The sequence below is a fragment of the Ambystoma mexicanum genome, chromosome 8, assembly GCF_040938575.1.
Source record: "Ambystoma mexicanum isolate Mex_15411 chromosome 8, UKY_AmexF1_1, whole genome shotgun sequence".
NCBI lineage: Eukaryota > Metazoa > Chordata > Amphibia > Caudata > Ambystomatidae > Ambystoma > Ambystoma mexicanum.
Window position 1 is genome coordinate 174,136,146 of NC_090929.1, and position 21,663 is coordinate 174,157,808.

General features: G+C 48.6%; 1 protein-coding gene across 1 annotated transcript in view; it reads right to left on the minus strand.

Annotated features, from left to right (window-relative positions):
- SNAPC4 (small nuclear RNA activating complex polypeptide 4) overlaps positions 1–21,663 on the minus strand; it is a 676,731-nt gene that overhangs the window by 469,591 nt on the left and 185,477 nt on the right. The window contains exons 9-10 of the mRNA XM_069609574.1: positions 3,708–3,780; positions 2,618–2,782 (exon numbers count right to left, since the gene is read on the minus strand). Coding sequence (XP_069465675.1) covers positions 2,618–2,782; positions 3,708–3,780 — 238 coding nt within the window. The remainder of the gene's footprint in view (positions 1–2,617; positions 2,783–3,707; positions 3,781–21,663) is intronic.

Sequence of the window (21,663 nt, forward strand, 5' to 3'; positions counted from 1 at the left end):
GCCAAAAGCGTCTTGCCTCCTGGCTTCGTTGTCCGGCGGGGTCGTGCATTTATGTTGAGACCTGGCCTTTCTAGCCGCTGCCGCAGATACCACCAATTCCGGCGAAGGTTGAGACGTCAAGCACTTGGGAGTCGATTCCGGAGCCTTGAATTTCTTCTCCAAATGACCTTTTACTGCCGGTTCCGAGAATGGATGATGCATGGTCTTCAGGCCCTCTTGCCAGACAAGGTCTAAAATAGGGATGGAGAATATGAATTTCCTTCTCTTGCCCATATGATCAAAAAGAAAACAATCCTTTTTCTCCTCTTCAGGGACTAGGCCAAACTCAGCACACGCCTTACTCATCATGGCATGGAACGCTCCCACATCGTCAGGTGGTGATGGCTGCGCCGGACTTCTCGGAGCTTCCATTTCTGCTTCAGAGTCCCATGATGGGTCCCTTGAGGGGGATAGTGAGATGTCTGAACCCAACCCTTCGTGGTCTGAATCAGAGTCCGGTAGTTCTCCTTCTTCTTGTGGGCGAGGGCGATCTTCTGCAGCTTGGGAAGCGGCAGTAATACTGGTCGTTGAGCGAGGAGCCGGGCCCGGCTCGTCGACGAGTGGCGTAGACTGTAGCAGTGCCGGGGCACTGGGCTGAGGTATCTGTGTGTCCAAACGCTGTAACAGCTTCTGTAGCGTATTTAGCACCTCCAAGGACAGAACCGCCTAGGGGGTTCAGTAATGACGAGGTCGTAGGGATGGTACCCCCACTTAAGAGCTACACCGCACTGGTTGGTTGCAATCCCAGGTCGGTTGGGTGCGCGGCCGGGCCACGTTCCTCGTCAGCCGACGAGATGGAAAAAGCCGCCTTTGGTTGCAGCAGGGCCTCAGGAGGAACGGGATCGAAAACCTCCGGTTGCCATCCCATTGTCAGAACCACCATCGACGACGATATGTTTCCTACAGCCGCCGTCTGAAGCGTGGGAGGAGTCGCCAATGACGCAGGTGTCGACGAGCGGGCCGTCGACGAAGCAAGTGGCGCAGGGCCTTGAGGTGTTCCCGCCGCTTTCGGGGCCGACTTGTTGGCCGAGGCCTCTCGACTCAAGGTAGACTTATGATGGTCTCCTGAGGAGGATTTAGATGGTTCTTTTCTCTCCTTTTTAGACGAGGAGGAAGAAGACGACGCCTTGTGTGAAGAGGGGGCATTCAAATGTTTCTCCGAATGCTTCTCCGAGGGGCGTTTTTCAGCAGAACGCGCCTTCTTCGTCGGGGGTTCTGACTTACTTCTCGAGGCCGTGGAGCCCACCTCCGATGCCGGGTACGCACCCGCCCCGTCATTGAGCCAGGGCGTCTTTTTTGGTCTTTGAGGGTCTTCTGGGAGAAGCCCTGACAGATTTCACATGTGTCCGCTGTGTGGTGAGGATGAAGACAGTATATGCAGTCCATATGACCATCCCCTTCGTACACCTTCTTAAAACCGCATGTAGCACACGGACGAAACAACGCCTTTCCAGGCATTTTTTCGAGAAGGAAAAACAGTCGCAGAAGTAGAAAGTACAACCTAACCAAATAGCAGATACACGAGGTAATCCCACTACTTTGGAAGACGGTTGAAATTTGAGGGAGCCGCGGGGGCGGGGCTATATATACCTCTACGTCCTAGTGGCGCCGACGTGCGCTGCCCAAAACGACGTAGATAGGACACAAAAGTGTCGGAATTTTTCCTATGGAAAATGTCTATATAACTTACCGAGGATTCCGAGCCTGACGACGGGGAATATTCTAAGCATGTGAATCCATGAAAGATCCAATGCTGGAGAAAGGGATCTAAACCAATCTCTGAAAAGAGCAAGCCTCGTTCTGCAATGGATGTCTGCCAAGCTTAGGATCAAACGTAGGTACATCTCTTCTTACGCTTCTTTCACAAAAGATCAGGATATACATCTCTAATTAATGGTTGGAAACAGCTTAAGAGAAGTGTGTAGTGGCAGCACGTACCAAAGAGCCATATTTTACAAATCCACGTCCATCCATCACTGAGAAAGATAAAGGGGGTCATTACGACCTGGGCGGTAAGGGATTACCGGCACCGGTAAGGAGACCGGTGCCGGTAATCTCTTACTATCCTATTCCAAGGTCCCTTGGCAGGGACCGTAAGGAACGTGTGGTCTGACCACACGTCCCTTACTGGTCCCGCTAAGGGACCAGGGCGCTAATAACAGACTTGCAAGTCACAAGCCTGTTATTAGCGCCCTCCCCATTCCCATTGAGCCCTATGGGGGCTCAAATGGGAATGGGGAATGGCATGTTCAATGGGGATTTACCGGTCCCGCCAGGGTCGGACTACACTGGTAAGACCCCATTGAATTACACCGGTGCCGGACCCGTTATTGGTGGCAGTCATGGTGCAAATAGCGCCATGACTACCACCAATCTCGGAATGAGGCCCAAAGTCTATATAGCGCAAGGGAGAACCAAAATGTGCACACTTTGATAAACACTGAGAAATTAAAACAACTGAGAATGAAAGGATACCTTCAAGAACACATAAAACATGGCTGACAAAATTCATAATGCCTAGCTATTGTTTTGTCTTTCATGGGGCACATCAGCTCCAGACACATCCGATTGGCCTCACCCCAAGTTCGTCGGCGATAGATTGCCAGTCGACACAGTTGTGCTGGGTGGCCACCTCTAGCAGGGTATGCACCTCCTCCTCACTCCAGTCATCTTTGTTGATGCTCGGGTGTATACTGTTCTGCCAGTATTTTCGAAGCTCTTCTGCGCTTCGGGTTCCTTCAAACTGAGGCGATAAAAGAATAATCGAAATACCCACATTCAAAACCACCAGCATATACAGTCAGGTCCAACTAAAGATACACTGAGGTAAAATTAAGCAATCAGAACAGGAAAACACAAATGTACGCTTATTTACCCACAAACGCAGTACAGGGATTGCTTAAATTGTGCAGTTCTGGTGGGCCCGAGTCCCCGGAGGGTCTCCATACTAGGCCACAAGGGACCACTCAACATCTCTTATGAGATCACCTTCTGCTGTGATCAGTCAATTCATCTGTGGGTGGTTACATGCTTTCCACAGAAACAATGCACATACTTCCAGACATCGCTACAAGCAGGTCAATGGCAGCATCATAAGTAGACATAACAAGAATGGCTACAGATTGAACCGACCAAATAGGAGCTGGAACAAATGATTTGAGGGCTATCAAACATGGCTTCCTACACAGACTGTCAAACGGGACTTTGTACTGTTTTGGTCAACTTCCAGGAGAGGGGCTGACGGCGTCTAGCAAGTCAGATGACGTAGAACACACCTTTTCCAGCTCACCCTTACTAGTCTACGCCGCCACTGGGTTCCAGCTGCCCCAGCCACATTTCTTTTGCATCACTGATGCTCAAAGACATTCCCACAATCGGTGGAAGAGTCATACAGATTCAATTATATGATTTTGGATCTTTCTCAAGGCTGCCATTTACCCACTGATCATTTTCCAATCTAGCTTCTGGCTAATCCTTGCAATGTATCTGAAACACAAGTATGAAGTCGGCTCACATCAGGCTGGTTAACGGCTTTTCACCCGACCGATAGCCAGACACTTTGACAGTAACCTCAGAATAATTCCCAGGCCATCCTTGACTACATGTGTTAATTTCCTGAATTATTCAATTTGCAACAACAACATACACAAAGCACTAAAATAACTCACATTAATGTTGGAAATCTTCTCCCAGTCATGTTCATCGCTTCTTGTCCCCACCAATCTCTCCTCTGACAGTTGGCTACATTTTTGGGGGGAAAAGTATTGTTAAGGCAAACGATACTTAGGTTTCTGACATCATGCTTCTGTTAAAAAAGACAGAAAGTGCATGGGTTGAAGTCTAACAGGATACACGTAGATGAAAAAAAGAACAAGCTGTTAACCCTGGTAACTCCATTACTGGGTGCATTAGCCTATTTCTAATAACACCTACTTAGTATTGTCCTCTATACTGAGCCATAAGCCATTAGAATAAGCTATTAAAGTTATTAGCCTTGAACCTGACCATATTCTTTTTTTCCCCAGTGATGGTCAATGAAAATAAAATAGCATTTGATCCAAAGAGATGTTGGTCTTCTCTTTAGCACCACCTCCAGCCATGCACCCTCGGTTTGATTATTTTAAAATGTTTTGCATGGTCAAAATAAAACCGCACACTTATTAAGCTGGAAATAATGCAGAGATGGGCTTCCCAGGAAAGCATCTGCTTTAGAAGTCCGTCTTGGTCACCAGAGATCTGGTCTTTCTCTCCAGTCAAATCAACACACAAGGATAGCTTGTTAGTTATATGAAGATTAGCCCAGACCAGTTCAGGTTTCCACGGTAAGGCTCATTTCCAATATGACATGTATATAAAATAAAGCCACCCAGCCATCCAGCTCCACCACACGCCTCATCCAACAGACTCCCTCAGAATCTCTCCCTGATTCCATGACGCCTTTGGGTTCTGTGTTCTAAGCTTCTCTCTCCCACACAACTACATCACACATGTAATACACCTCCTGTCTCACCCAACTACTCACACATAACTTGGTCTCTGTCTTCACATTTGCCATTCTCCCTAGATTTCACACTTGGCCCTTTCAATTCGTATGGCTCCCTTAATCATCTTCTCTACCCATACGGTATCTGAATAGAGCAGACCCCGCTTTCCTATTCACCACAACCTTCCAAATTCTTACCCACACTCACTTACATCTTACTTGACCTCCTATTTGCATCTCTTAGTCCCCACTGTCCCTTCCTCATATTCATTATCTCCTTCACTTCCTCACCTCCCATCTCGGACATCCTAGCTCTCCCCAGCCAAGCGGGACACATCATGGTATTTGCCTTTTACCTCTTATCAATTAATACGGACCCACCCCAGTCACTGAATGCGACATCTGACAAATCCCCGGATGTCGTCACTTTCCCCCTAGGGGAGCCCCTTCCCATGAGGCTAGTGAGGTGAGGTGCTACCCGATAGTCCCCAAGGCGGTGGTACTCAGCGGGTGGATCTCATGGGGAGGGAAACCCCATTTGAGATTACTGATGACCTGGGAAGAACACAGTATCCCCATAGCCCACCTAACCCTAACACGCCTTCCTACCCGCTACCTGTAATACCTTCCCTAGTGTATCCATGTGCCTTTGCCATATCAGTAATGTAGAAAGTGTTGGGACACAGAAGAGTGAGGATTCCAAAAGGGACGTGTATGCCCTACGTACTGAGATGAGGTAGAGACCAACTGACCCAGTGAGAGTTCGCAAGATCATTACTGCGACAAGGACGAAGTGCAGAAGAATAAAGATCACCTACAGAAACCATTGTGAGCGGTCTAGTCTATTCTATTGGCCAACACATACCTAAAATAGAAGAGGGAAATCCAAACCGAAGTACCAGAAGCTTTGTGAGATGCTGGAGGGACTGGGATGCCGAAAATGCATCGAACAGAACACTTGAACGCTGGCAGAGGCATCCCTGACAGATCTACCACAGTCGAGTAGAAGAAGGAAGCCAGAGCCCGGGCAACCAGCTGGACAAAGGATCTGAAGCATGTCATCCACGTGGAGCACGCCGCCCGAAAGCAGGAAGCCACTGCAGAACCGCTGCATAGCCAATGGAGAGAAGGATATGCCGGAGTCGGGCTGAGAGACCGAGAAGCCACAAACGAAGACCGGTGAGCAGCTAGAGAAGGGTTGGGAAAACGGGAAGCTTGCTGGGAACTCTGGGGGACCTTACCACACTAAGGCATGGGTCTAGGACCTGTAACCAGTAAGAAGTGACATCCAGAGTCATCTTCTTTGAGGCAGTTCCTGGCGGACTGGGAAACCGGGGCTGCCTAGACTGCGGGATGAAGAAGGAAGTCCATACAAAGGGGCCTGGGACCCAAGAGAAAGAAATTCATACAAAGGGGTCTGGAACCCAAGAGAAAGAAATCCATACAAAGGGGACCCAAGAGAAAGAAATACCTACAAAAAGGGTCTGGGACCCAACAGAGAGGCATTCTCTGGTAGATTGGGAAACCATGGCTGCCTAGACTACAACAGAGAAAATGAAATCAACGGCAAGAGGCCATGGGAACCAATAAAGGGAATATCTGGCAGGATAGTGAACCAGGTAGAAGTCCTAAGAAACAAGAAGAGCCAAGAAGGGTCTGGGACCCACACGTAATAACGAACTGCCTCCGAAATCATCCCTACAGTCACAGTACCTGACAAGATAATGAACCAGGTGGGCTGTGAGCTTGTTCTACGCTGTCGTTGGGAGAAGACCAGAGGATGAGAGAAAAACCCTCATGTGTTTTTGAACATTGTATAAAGAGCCAAGAGAAGGGAGTCATTCTCTTGCCACTGTGAAAAGCTGCAAGGAAACTAGAGGAAGGGAGAAATATCCTCTGGTGTTGCTGATCCAAGAGAAAGGAAATCATTCTCTTGGCACTGTGGAAATCTGGAAACAAACCAGGGTCAGAGAGATATAGCCTCCAATGTTGTTAAACATTATATAAAGAGCCAGGAGAAGGGAGTCAGTCTTTTGGCAGTGTGAGGAGCTGGAGAGGAACCAGGGAAAGAGAGATATACCCTATGGTGTTGTTGAACAGTGTACAAAGAGCCAAAGAAGGCAGTCATTCTCTTGGCACAGCGAACATTAACAGCCAGGAGAAGAAAGACACTTGTCCTGGCATTGAGAAAACTTCAGAAAGGCAACAGGGAGAGGGCGTAATCCCCCTATCACTGTGGAGATACAAGACTATTGTTCAGTGTTCCTTGTTGGAAAACCCAAAACAAGGAATCCTTTTTGAAACTTTGATTTACAATTTCTGAGAACATTTTGAAGAAGGGAGCCATTCTTCTGTACCAATAAATCCATCTGTTTTTCTTAGTTAGGTTTCTAGTGTAAGGGTCGGAAATAGGTTTTTGGACACAGGACGGTGAACTCTTTTGCTTTAGACGGACATCCTGACAGATTCATTAATATTAGTTGAGGCAGGGAAACCCTTCTTAGAACTAGGGTCAGACAGGGTTTTCTCTTTTATTTCCTCATTAATGAAAGTCTATAGCCGAAAGCATGCCACCTGTATGTCAGTCTCCTACTTCTACACCCTCACAGGCATCATACTCAAAGCTCGAATTCTCTCCCTCACCACTTTCTTCAGACTACATCCACATGCACCTGTTATCCACATGGCATCCATAATACCTCTATTGACTCGTTGCACCATCCCATTGCATTCAGGTTAGTACAACGTCTCACACCAACCAATCTTTTCCAAATGTTCTTTCATTACCCTTCCCACAAATTAACCCCCCCATCATCTGTCAATATACTTCCAAGGAAACCTTTTCTACCAAATATGTCCTCCAGAAATTCGGTCACTACCACTGCTCCTGCTTCTCTCACAACCTTGAATTCAATCCATTTGCAAAACATGTCTACCAACACTACAATAAAACGACCTCGACTAACACAAATATCAATTCAACTTTAAAATATAAGGAGTACAATCCTCCCAATTCAAAATCTCATCTGGCAAACTGAGTGGACCCACATATGCACTAGTGGATACAAGGGAAAGAGATCCAGCAAGTAGTTTTCAATTGTTTTAACTTGTATTTATAATCAAATAGCCCATTGAAGTCATGGGCTTTTGCTGGTTTTTTATCCTTCTGTTTAATTGGTTTGCAGTGATTGATATAACCTCAGCTGTCTCCTGGCTCATCAATCCCGAAAGGACTACTGTGAGCATACTGTTATTTTTACTGTGCCATATTTTGGGTGGCTGTATACATTGTTGTTTGGTTGGGGGCTTTAGACACTAGAAGTGAAAAGGAGAAGGGTAGGACAGACAACAACCAAATCAAACTCCAATACAACACTCCACTAAACAACTAATGACCTCATTAGCACACATTCCTCAAAATATATTCTTCCTTACACAGACAGGTCTCAATCTCCACCACACACCTATTATCCCTGACATGCTTCCACCACAATATCTCATCCACCACCTCATCCACCACAGAGAGCACCCACACAAAAAAGGTGTTGGCACTGCCATCATATAAAGACATACTCACACTTAGTAATCCCACACACCCCATACACATCCTTTGAATCACTCTCTCTCACTTGCTCCCCTCCATCAAACCCACACCCCAGCTTTCTCCACCTCATTTATCACCCTCCTACACACAATCCCAACTTCCACACCAACTGGACTGACTTCACTACTAACAACCACATCTCCCCCTGCAACAACATCTACCATGGCGACTTCAATCACAGAAGTTCCCTTCCAGACACCAATCCCATACTGAAGACTCACCCCGTATGACCTCGCACAACTCATCCACCTATCCCACACAAATTGCTGGCAACACCTCAGATCTTTTGATCGCAGGCAAAAATCATTTCTTGTGGATAATTAAATCATGGGTATCATGGTCTGACTATGCTATCCCCTTCACGCTCACACTACCAGACAAACTCCAACCACCTGCCACACATCCCCCCTTGCCCCAACTAGACAAACCAAACACATTACAGACATAGCCTTAGTACCACTCAACCCACTCCCCTCTCCCCACATGCACATCCCTCCATCCTACTATATTGATACAACACCATCATCACACAGGCACTCAACAAAATGGCACCCCTAAAATAAAATAAAAAACACAACAACCACCACAAACCATGGTTCAACAGTTCCCTCATCTCTATCAGGCAGGAAGACAGACACCTAGAAAGTGCCTGGCAAAAGATCCCAGACCCCTCAACCAAGGCCCCCATCAGACACAGCTGCATCCAATGTAAAACCTTTTTGGTGGACTCAAAACGGGACAAATCTCACCCCACCTCAAAAAACCATCTCTCGACCCCACACTCCCAGAAAACTACTGCTCCATTATTATCCTACTATACCTCACAAGAATCATGGAATTTGTTACCCAACCGCAACAACACATCACCACAAACAACCTACTCAACCCCTTCCAATCTGGCTTTTGGCCTGGACACAGGACTGAAACCTCTACTCTACACATCCTTATGACCTCCACAGCATCACAGACAAAGGACACACAACACTACTCATTGTCCTCCCTGCAGCCTTCAACACCATCAACCTTACCATTCTACTAGACATCCAAGCCCACAGGATGAATCTCTCTGGCACCGTACTCGGCTGGTTCACCTCCTTTCTCACTGACCGGATACAATTTGTCTCCATGCCCCCTTATCGATCAGATCTCACCCCGTCATGTATGGGGTCCCTTTCTCTTTTTTTAATCAAATGTTTTTAATTGTTTTTTAAAGAAATGAACACACATATTACAAACATCTCTCTTCATTACAGGGGGAGGGAAGTGGGACATTACTCAAATCAACATGTCCAGGGAGAGGGGGGGGGGACAGGGGGGAGGAAGAGAGACAAACAAAACCCCCAAAAAACCTAAGAACTCAGCATCAGGGACCCCAGTCCAACGGACCGTTAATCAGCATTCGGAAAAACATATAATGTAGTCTTACAGATCAGGCTCGGTCTGCCCTGTGTTACAGGGCCTCACCCCGTCCCCATCTCTGTGGCGACGCTTCTGGTAGTCTGGTAGTCGGCCTCCTCCCACCGATTCCATATCTTGTTCGCCTTTTGCGGGCAGCCTCTCACCTAGTACACAGTCGACCAGAGCAATTTCTCATAGCGGGAGAGGTCAGTTTCACCGGAGATCCCTAGAAGCAGTTGTTTCGGGCACCTTTGTATAGTCTTACCTATGACGCCGGACAGTTTATCGCAGCATCTCTGGCAGAGCTGCTGAATGTTGCTGCATTCCCATATGATGTGGAAGAAGGTGCCCTCCTCCCGCTTGCAGCGAAGGCAACGCGCGTCCGACGACCTGCCCCAGCGGAAGAGGGCCACTCTCGGATAGTAGGTGCGGTGGAGGATTTTCAATTGGACTAGTCTGAGTCTTGAGGAGATGGCTACCTCGCGTGGGTACATCAGAGCCTCCACCCAATCTTCTGGTTGAAGCGGTCCAACATCTCGTTCCCATTTGGTTTTCAGGCTGGTTAGTTCTGGTGTCGCAAAGGAAGTTATCACGTTGTACATTGTCGAGGTGACTTTTCGCTCCACTCGGTCAGTCACTATGTTCCGCTCTAGAGGAGAGCTTTCTGGCATGTCTCGTATGTCCTGTTGGAGGGTGCCCCAGGCGTGTTTCAGTTGAATGTAGTGGTACCTTTCTGTGGGAGGGAGGAAAAACTCTGCCTGTAGTGTCGCGAAAGATGCCAGATTGTCCTCCTGTACCACATCTCCGATTCTGGTGATTCCTCGCTGGACCCATTTGGGCCATCTATGCAGTTTTTGCATTTCGGGAAGGTAGCGGTTATTCCATAGGGGTTGGGCCAATGTCAGTTTCCCTTCCCAACGCATAAAACGATGTGTTTCCTTCCAGATTCTCACAATATGCGTTGTCATGTCTTCTTTTTGTGTACGGCTGAGACCCCGTAGAGGTGCTCTATCGGGGTTGTTGCACTGATGGAAGTAATCCCTTTAATGTGTGGCAGATTTGTGTCCCCATGAAGCATATCGTTCACCACCGACATCTGACTGGCCCAGTAGTATGATTGCAGTCTGGGCAGCCTGATCCCCACCCTTCCAGACAGACCTCTGGAGAGTAGACAGGGCAATCCGCGGGTGTCCACCTCCCCATATCAGCTTCCGGAGGGTGCAGTCTAGTTTGTGAAATTCTCGGTATGGGATATATAGTGGAGCATTTTGCAGTATGTACAAAATTTGGGGAGGGTGATCATCTTGTACAGGGAGGCTCTGCCAAACAGCGTCAGCGGCAAGGAGATCCAGTGACGAGTGTCCTCTGCAAAGCTTGTAACCAGGAGGGAAAGATTCAAAACTGTGTAGTCATCGAGTTGTTTCGAGATGTGTATCCCCAGATACTGAAACTGGCCTACTGCAATTTGACAGGGGCCGGTCGATAGGATTGCTACCGAGACACCCTTTATTGGAAATAAGATGGTCTTGGCCCAGTTCACACGCAGGCCACTGAATGCCGCGTATTGTTCCAGCATTTACATGATTTTGGGGCAGGAATTGTCTGGATCTTTTAGATAAATAAGCAGGTCATCAGCATAGAGCGATACCCTATCTTCCCATGTATTAGACCAACGGAAGCCCTCCCAGGTCGGAGATTGTCGCAGGAGGATCGCCAGTGGCTCAATTGCGATTGCAAAGATTAGGGCCAATAAAGGGCATCCTTGCCTTGTACCTCTCCCTAGGATAAAAGGGTCAGATCGCCAACCATTCACTCTGGTCCTGGCCAGTGGGCGTTTGTATAATAGTTGCACCCAGCTCATGAAATTCTCGCTGAAGCCCATGCGTCGCATTAAGTCCCAAATAGCCTCCCATCTCACCGAATCGAAGGCCTTTTCAAAATCGATTGCTAGTAGGGCCAGGGGGCCTTGTATGCCATAAACTCTTTCCAGGGCTGAGAATAGTCTAAGGAGGTTCATGCGTGTTGATCTTTGTGGCATGAAGCCGCATTGGTCCGGGTGGATCAGGAAAGGGATAACCCTCTGTAGGCGGTCTGCCAGTAGTTTTGCTAGTATTTTGCTTTCGCTGTTGATGAGTGAAATTGCCCTGTATGAGCTGCAGCTTTCAGGGGGTTTTCCAGGTTTGGGTATGACTATGATTGTTTCTTCTCGCAGATCTGGAGGGAGAGTGCCTTTTTCACGCCCATGTTGATACATCTGTAGCAGGTGTGGGGCAACCACTTTAGCCCCCACCTTCTGCCATAGTTCAACCGGAAAGCCATTGGGCCCTGGGGACTTGCCTGTTTGGAGGCCGGAAATGGCACTTAGGACTTCATCTTCTGTGATCTTCCTCACTAGGAGTTCCTGCTGTGCTTCATCTAAGGTGGGATGTCGATTTCCTCCATAACTGTGGTGTCCATTGGCGTCGTGGGGTCCCTATAGAGTTCAGCATAGTATTCCGCAAAGCCCTGCGTTATGTCCTGGTCTGACACGCATGTGTTTGGCCCTCCTGTTTCCAGCCGTTGAACATGGCTTTGTCCTAGCTCTCTCCGTTCCAGCCATGCCAGTATTTTGCCAGCCTTGTCCCCTGTTTCATAGATTCGTGCACGCATTGTGGTATGCGCTTGTCTAGCATTGTCCATTGCTATATTTTGGAGCCTTTTCTGTGCCAGGAGTAGCTTACGGTTTGTGTCCGGCGTATCCTCACGTATATGCTTTTCCTCTGCCAGTTTCACTTGCTGCTCGGCTTCAAGTGTCTTACTCAGGTGCATTTTCTTTTTTGCAGTTGTCCAGGATATCAGCTCACCCCTTAGTACTGTCTTGTAGGCCTCCCACAGCGTCTCTGGGTTCGATGCAGTCTGTGTATTTTGCTCGAAATATGTGCTGGTGGTCTTTTGGAGTCTATCTACTAGCTCGGGGTCACCCAGGTAGTAAGTATTCAATCTCCAGCTCGGTGGCGGGAGCGGTCTGGATGTTATGAGTTTTAGCTCCAGCAGGGAGTGGTCAGAGATACCCCTGGGGAGCATAGTTATTTCTTGTGCCCTGTGAAGATCGGTTGCTGGAGTAAAAAAGTAGTCTAGCCTGGAGAGCGAGGCATGGGCCCCGGAGTGGAAGGAGTATTCTCTCGTGTCTGGGTGGAGTTCTCTCCATACTTCACAAAGGCCAAGTGCATTAGTGAAAGTTGCAAGCCTGGTAGATATGTTAGGGTTTCTATTACGCAAATGTGAGCAGTCCAGGGTGACGTTCATGACTTCATTGAAGTCTCCTCCCAGCACCATGAGGATAGAAGTGTCGTTTGTGATGAAGGGGGCAATGTCTGAGAGGAGTGGCTCTAGTAAGGTTGGCGGTGCATAGATGGCAATTAATGTTATCGATTGGCCCCATAAAGTACCTGTCGCATAAACGTATCTGGTGCCGGTGTCGTGGGACACTGAGACGAGGTGGAAGGGCAGGTTCTTGTGTACCAGTATCATGACACCCCTGGAGCCCATCGTGAAGCCTGAGTGGAGTGCCAGCTTATAATTTGTGCGTTTAAAAAGGATGCATTCTGTGCCTGCAAGATGGGTCTCAGACAGAAATACTATATCTGACTACTGTCTCTTTAGGAATTGGCGTACCAGTCGGCGCTTGATCGCGTTGCCGAGGCTGTTGACGTTCCATGTCATGAGCCTGAGTGTTCTGCAAGCGTTTGTGGTGGTGCTATGTGCAGCCATCTTTGCGTGTGGTGGGAGAGGCGTGTGCTGCTATCGGTGGCGATGTACGCTGGTCGGTCTTGAGCCCCTGGGGTATGGCCATCTTACCTAGCCATGATGTGTGTTGTGATTGATTGGTCCCGTTTGCTGCTAAACTTAACAAACCCTTTACCCCCTCCCTATACTCCTCCCAACTAGAAGCATCGGTCGCCCGTACATAAGAACCTCAGGTGTCAACTGGACACCTTACATGCACTGGCTTAGTTCAGGTCTAGGTGGTGTCCCCTAACGGGGTGCGGCTGGGGGCAGCACCGCTAGTCCCGTCGGCCGCTAACCTCCGCAAACGGCGGCTTCCTTAGGCCAACTGGCACGTGGATTTCTTATGGCTGTTTCCCGATGTGTCGGTTTGTGACGTGTGTCAATGGGAACCACAGGATATCACACAAAGGGAAGAGGGGGGGGGACTTCCGTCTGGCCTGGCCGCTTAACTATGTGTTACTTCGTGATTAACAAGGCCATGTGTTCGACAGTGTAGTTACGCACAGTACCTTAGGCCCTGTACTACAGGGTGTCAAATGTTTCCGCTTAATCATGCCTCAGGTCGTAGTGCACTCATTCCTGCAGTTGTGGTACAATTCCCGGCGCTAGTGGTTGTTACTCCGGTGGTTGAGGCCTCGGCCGGGCTCTGGATGTTCTGTTTGTGTTTCTGTTGTCTCTTGCCGCAATCCAGTCCCCCTCTGTTTTGTTCTGCCCATTTCCACGCTTCTTTGGCATCCGTGAAATGGACCGTTGTACCTTCATGGTATATCTTGAGCTGGGTTGGGAACATTAGGCCGTATTTCACATTTAGGGATTGCAGTTGCTTTTTGAGATGGTCAAAAGATTGTCTAGCTTTCTGTACTTCCCTGGTGTAGTCCGGAAAGAATGCTATTTTGGATCCGTTGTAAGTAAGGGTGCCCTTTGCTCTTGATGACTGGAGCAGTACGTCACGATCACGACAGTTCAACAATTTGGCTATCACTGTACGCGGAGGGGCACCACGCTCAATTAAGAAGAAGTTAGAGAACGTTTTTTCCCTGAACATGTCTGTTAGCCACTGCTCCAGAAATGGCTCCATGTTCGGGCCCTCTGCTTTTTCCGGAAGCCCCAAGATTCTGACATTATTGCGCCTGGATCTCCCTTCACTCTCGTCTATTCTCTCCTCCATGGTTTTAAGGCGGGTCATGACTCTGGTCAGTTGTTGATCTATGTCCCTTATTCCGTCCTCCGCACCAGATATGTGTTGCTCAGCCTCCCAGGTGCGAGACGACAGTTTTTGGAGATCGTGTCGAAGGAGGGAGACGTCCATACTGATGCCGTCAATTTTCTGCTCCATAGAGGCGCGCGAGTCAGCTATGGCCGCCATGATGTCTTTAAGCCATGGAGTCTGGTTGAGCGTTTTCCGGCTAGCTGTTTGCTGTCGGGGAGGTGTATTTGTCGATCCGACTCTGGGAGGTCAGCCTTTTGGTTTTGTCCTTACCCATCGTGGGATAGTTCTCGATAGTTAGGTGTCTGTGTCCATGTCGTTGCTTGCTCCGGGTGTGCAACGTTACGCGCTGTTCGCCTCCGTGGCACCCCCTCCGCCCTCTGCGATCACCTCTGGCTGGGCCGTATCGTGCACCCGCTGGGCTATTTGGAAGCTCTGTTCGCCGCTTCTGGGCCCGCACTGCAGGCCGGCGTTGGAGCGTGGGCTCCACCGCTTAGGGGGGGGTGCCCCTTCGTTGGTGCTGGCTGCGTCTGCGCTTTGGTGGGTCCCTCTTATCCTCCGCCACCCTCGCTAGGTACCTATGCTCGTATGCCCGCTTCAGTGCCAGGTGGGCTGTCTTCCACTTCTCCCCTTCAGTCAGGCGATTCTGGCAGGCTGTGCATGTGTTTTGTCCTGCTGTCCCTTCGCCTCGGCCAGATACAGGTGGGCTTGTGCTCACGCGCCGGCGCAGAGAATTTGGGAGTCGGAGGACTTCAGTGTGCCAGGCGCGGCCATTTTGTCTGCGTGGCGCCGTCGCCGAGCCAGCTCCTCTCCGCAGCTCCGAACTCATTCAGGGTAGCGCGTTTTGGGCCAAAGTTTCGTCCACTGGCACTCGGGATAGTTCTCTTCCGAAGGATAAGCGTATCTTTTGCTTTTGCCACACGAGTCGGGCTGTTTTTGCAGGATTTTTGCCGCGGTTACAGGAGCTCCCGGGACTCACGTCCTCATCGCTCTGCTGCTAGCCACGCCCCCCTGGGGCCCCTTTCTCAACTCCTCTTCAACATACAAAATACCTACTCATCTACCCTCCAAGGCACAAACCTGACTTCACCCCTCGGATTCTAGAACTCGCCACTGACAGCCCACAGATATCCCACTCCACACTGTTAAATCCCTTGGCTTCTCCATCGACACCCACCTTTCCTTCACACACCACATAGCCGCTGTAACCAAAACATGCAATCTACAACTACACCCCCTATGCAAAATCAGACATATCCTTAGTCCTAATGGCTTCTGCACTGCAGTCCAAGCACTGGTCCTCTCTAAGCTGGACTATGGAGAGGTATTCTTCTTTTCCTCTCCTTCCCCCAGAAGCTCACTGTCTCCAGAGCTCTGGTTCGCTCTAGGCTTGACTGTAATGCTCACCTGATTCTCGCAGAGGCGCCGGTCTTGACTGGGCGACTACCGTATCTTCAAAGGTGATGTGTAGCACCCGGTTGGCTCTTTGGGCTGGACCTCTGTGCACTGTATGCCTGACGTGTAGAGTAAGATGTCTGCAGATAGAAAATATGGGGTTAATGAACTGGGGTTATTGGGGTGTCCCTATCTCTTTCCTCTTCTCCTCTCCTGTAGACCCCCAAAGGTTAACGCTCTCACCTTAGGTAAGTGAATGCCGAGCTCTCCATCTGCCTCGGGGCAGGGTGCTGTAACCAGTTTCTTCACTGGATAGGTAGCGCAGGCCTCTTGACTTCAGAGGACTGCTGTCCGTCGTTTACTGCACGAACGGTAAGTTTCGAGTCATTCAAATGTCTTTAAAGTCTTTAGTAATGATGTCTCTTGTTTTGCAGGGTTCCGGCGATGGCGGATGACGGGCTGAAGTGAGTTGAAGATGGAGCCCGTGTGATGAATAGAAGCACCTGGAAGCAAGTAAGTAAGCGCTTGTTGCCCGCTTCACTATGCGCTCTAATTGTCTTTTTATTTTGCAGGTACGAGTTCGGAGCGGCTGCAGGGTGCCGGAATACCCACTGGATTAGATGTGGAAAGGAGTAATGGCACATGAGTATTAAAGTTCCCCAATGTCTTTAAACGCACCTTGTTTTGTCTTTCAGATGCGGGATGCAGCGCCGAAGGCCTCCGGAGCGTGCGAAGAGTTGGTAAACTTTTGTCTTTCAGATGCCGGAATGCAGTGTGAAGACCTCCGGAGCGCACGAAGAGTAGGTAAGCCTTTGCCTTTCAGATGCCGGAATGCTAACCTGTTCTTTCTTGTCTTTATAGGTGTTGCTGAAGACTGGATTCAGGATGGTAAGCCTTTGCCTTTCAGATGCCGGAATGCTAACCTGTTCTTTCTTGTCTTTATAGGTATTGCTGAAGACTGGATTCAGGATGGTAAGCCTTTTTCCTTAGGCCCAGGACCGGATGCAGAAGACACGATGAGCGTTCTGCTGCAGAGGTTGCAGAATAACGCAAAGCAAGATTCATCCACCGGGTGTGGTTTAAATAGCCTCCTGTAGTGCTTAGGTGTCTCCTTCCACAGCCACGCCTAAGTAAGAAAAGAGTTCCTGGTAAGAAAAGAGTTCCTGCCTTCCAGAAGAGTTCCAGTGTTCTGAATCTAGGGAGTGGCTCCAGCCCCACCCAACAGGAAAAGTAGTTCCAAACAGAAGAGGATCAGAGGCTCAACTGGCAGGCAAGTAAGCAGCATGGTCTGCTGAAGGTAAGTCCACCCAAGCATTATGAGCCCGGCGCTTCCAGCGCTGGGACTGGGCATATTTATGAGCCTGGTGCCACTGGCGCCAGGACTGGTTCCAAAAGGTCCCAATTGGGACTGGTTGGCACTCGGAACCTGGGTTATGGATCTGCTTCCAAGGGAGTAGGGAAAACCCTGACCCTTTGGAAGCAGAGATCATGACAGTACCCCCCCTCAAGGCCCCTCCCAAACCGGGCTTCTCCGGGGGTTTTGGCTTGTCAGGAAATGTTCGGTGAAATCTTTTGATTAGGCGAGGAGCGTGGACATATTCAGCAGGTTCCCAGGATCTCTCTTGGGGGCCGTAGCCTTTCCAGTCAATTAGGTAGAATAGTTTAGATTTGGAGATCTTGGAGTCCAGAATGCTTTTGACTTCAAACTCGAGTTCTCCATCCACTAGGATAGGTTTTGGAGATTTGGTTAGTCGGGTTTGAGGTTGCACGGGTTTTAATAGAGAGACGTGGAAGACCGGATGTATCTTCATGTGCGGGGGCAAGTCCAACTTGACCGCTGCTGGGTTTACTATGGTAGTGATGGAATAGGGACCAAGGTATCTTGGGTTGAATGTGCGTGGCCCTTTTAGAGATAGATATTTGGTGGATAACCAGACTTGATCCCCTACTTGATAGTGAGGGGCTTCCTTCCGATGTTGATCTGCTCCTTTCTTGTATTGTTCTTTAGCCCTTTGAAGGTGAGAAACAGCTTCCTTAAAGGCTTGGGTGATTGTAGAATGCAGGTAGTCTACTGCTGGTGTTTCAAGATCTTGGAGGGGATCCAACTCCGAGGTTCGAGGGTGACTGCCGTACAAAAGAAAAAACGGGGTTTTCCCAGTTCCCGAATGGACAGAGTTATTGTAGGCATACTCGGCTATCCAAAGGATATCTTTCCAAGTTTTTTCAGTTTGTTGCAGCATGCAGCGTAAATACTGTTCCAGAGTTTGATTGGTCCTCTCGGTTTGTCCGTCGGTCTGAGGGTGGTGACTGGTCGATAGTCTCACATCAATTTGAGCCGACCGACAGCAACTTCGCCAAAAATGAGAAATAAATTGACTACCTCAATCCGAAATTAGAACCGAAGGAAAACCGTGCAGTCGGACGATGTTTTCGAGAAATTCTCGGGCCAGAGTTGCTGCTGTTGGCAAGCCTTTGAGCGGAATGAAATGCGCCATCTTGGAGAATAAGTCCACGATTACTAGAATCGTATTGTATCCGGAGCATGGAGGTAGATCGGTGATGAAGTCCATAGAAAGCGTATGCCAAGGGCGAGGTGGGATGTCAATAGGGCGTAAGAGGCCTGCTGGTCTTTCCTTTTGACTCTTGTTTTGGGCGCATACTCCACAGGACATTATAAAGTCTCTGATATCTTTTTTCAAAGACGGCCACCAGAAGTAGCGCTTGATCTTTTCTGAGGTCTTGGCTATACCGGGATGACCTTCCATTAAAGAGTCGTGATAACAAGAGATTACTTTTTTCTGTAAATCTGTGCTGGGTAGGTATAATCGTTCTTGGAAATACAATAAGTTGTCCTTTACTGCAAAGTCCTTTCCCTGCAAATGCCAATTCTGTATGTCTGCTGGAGTTACAAGTTGCCTGGCTTTATCCTTAACTTCCTCTATGGATTCTGTGGCTATTACACCCAGAATTCTTTGTTCGGGAATGATTGGTACAGGTTTAGGGTTGACCAAGTGTTCTTCCACTCCCATCCGAGAAAGGGCATCGGCTTTACCGTTCTTTGTACCAGGTCGATAGGTAATTATGAAGTCAAACTCGGCAAAGAATAATGCCCAACGGAGTTGTCTAGAGGATTGGGCTTTTGCGGTCTTCAAATATTGCAGGTTTCGGTGATCCGTAATCACAGTAACGGTGTGTCGGGCCCCCAGCAGATAATGCCGCCAAGCCTTAAAGGCAGACTTGATAGCCAGAAGTTCCTTGTCAGTAATCGTGTAATTGATTTCAGGAGGCGAGAATTTGCGGGACCAAAATGCCACGGGATGCAACTGATTGGTTACCGGGTCCTTTTGTGATAGAACTGCCCCCATGGCAAGGCTTGAAGCATCAGTTTCCACGATGTAGGGGAGTTCGGGGCGAGGGTGTTTTAAGATTGGTGCAGAGATAAATTTAGTCTTCAAATCCTGGAAAGCTTGTTCCGCCTCGGTAGACCATTCAAAACGTTTGTTTTTCTTTAACAAGGCAGTGATGGGCTGGACTATTCGAGAGAATTCGGGGATAAACCTGCGGTAAAAGTTAGCGAAGCCTAACATGCTTTGCACACCTTTTACGGAGGATGGTGATGGCCATTTGAGAACTGCATCGACCTTCTTTGAATCCATACGCACTCCGCCAGGTGATAATATGAATCCCAAGAATTCAACTTCAGTCACGTTGAAAACACATTTTTCCAACTTAGCGAAAAGTTTGTGTTGACGCAATCTTTCGAGGACCATTTTCACGTGTTTCCGATGTTCAGATTCCGATGAAGAATAAACGAGGATGTCGTCAATGTAAACAACAACACATACATCTATGAGCTCTCCGAGGACATCGTTCATAAAATATTGAAAGGCGGCCGGGGCATTGCAAAGTCCAAAGGGCATGACCTGATATTCAAATAGCCCATACTTGGTGCGGAAGGCCGTCTTCCATTCATCGCCCTCTTTTACTCGTACCAAGTGGTAAGCTCCTCTAAGATCCAGCTTTGTATATATGCATGCTTTTCTGACTTGGTCCAGGAGTTCAGGGATCAAAGGTAACGGATATCTATTCTTAACGGTGATCTGGTTCAGGGAGCGATAATCGATACAAGTTCTAAGGTCTCCTTCCTTTTTTGGAACGAAGAACAAAGCTGAAGAAGCAGGGGACTTGGAAGGACGAATAAACCCATTTGCCAGGTATTGATCCAGGTATTGTCGAAGGTGAAGGTTCTCAGGCTCGGTGAGGGCATAAATTCTACTACAAGGAGGAGTAGATCCAGGTATCAGGTCTATCTGGCAGTCATAAGACCTATGAGGAGGTAGAGAGTTAGCCTGATCCTTCCGGAAAACATCTTGGTATTCTAGGTATTGGGGAGGTAACTGGGGAGTCTCTGAAGAAATTGCGGCCAGTGCAACACCAGGTGGAGGGTGACAAGTAGAGACACATTCTGGAAACTGGACCGTTCTTGCTCGCCAATCGATCAGAGGATTGTGTTTCTCTAACCAAGGTATTCCTAGAATAATCTGAAACTGAGGGGCCTTGATCACATCGAACACGATCTTCTCATGGTGTCCATCTTGACTTACTAGCGTCACCTCTTGAGTGGTATGCGTTACTGGCCCGGAGGCTATCTCCGTACCATCCACCGTAGTAATGACGTCCTTTACAGCCTTGGGACAAAGAGTTAGATTCATCCTCAAAACCATTTCATGATCCACATAATTGCCGATGGCACCGCTATCGACGTAAGCTTCAATTGCATGTAATCGATCCGGATTATCAGGGCTAATGAGGACCATAGGTATCACGAAATGCGAGGTCATGGAACTGGTTTTCACGCTCGGCAAGAGGACCTCTATTCTTGTCGGGCGAGGTCGTTTCCCTGCTCAGAGTTTGTAACTTTGGTAACTGCAGCTCCTACTGCCTTCTTGGCATGTTTCACCGGACAGTCTCGAAGAAAGTGCCCTGAGTTTCCGCAATATAGGCATAATTGCAACTGTTTCCTCCTTTCCCGCTCCCTTTGTGTTAGAGGACCTTTCAGACCCCCTATTTGCATGGGTTCCCCGGAGTCTACTCCTTTGGAAGGAGTTGGCGGTTTGGAAAATACTCGAGCATCAAACTTGGAACGATCGGCCTTCCTGTTCTGCAGCCTGTGATCTATTTGAACGACCAAGTCTATATAATCCGAACAGTCTTGTGGGGGATTCACTACTTGGGCTAAAACGTCTTTGAGCTCTCCACGTAGACCTCTATAAAACAGCGTAATCCTTTTGTCCTCAGGCCATTGAGTTTCCAATATTAGTCTATTGAAAGATGCAATATAAGCCAAAAGGTCTTGATTACCCTGTCGCAACGAAAGAAGCTCATTGTCCAAGGCCTGCCCCTGTGAATGTCTTGCGAACAGTTTTTCCATACTAAGCTGAAAGGCTTGAAAATCATGGAGAACCGGATCATCTTGATTAACTAGAGGGATCGACCAGTCTGCCGCATTGCCACTAAGGTACGAAAGTACAAAAGCTACTTTTGCTTGATCAGTTGGAAAGGCTGCTGGCCGGCATAAGAAGTGCAACCGGCACTGATTGATAAATACTGCAAACCTCTTTGGGTCACCAGAAAATCGTTCGGGCGGAGCCAGAGGTACATTCCCAGGTAGGTTGATCTGCACTGGATTCATAGAGGATGTTGAAGGAAGATTTGCCCCTGATGCGGGTAACGGGGTCTGTCCGGCTTGTGACTGTAGCACTTGTCTAG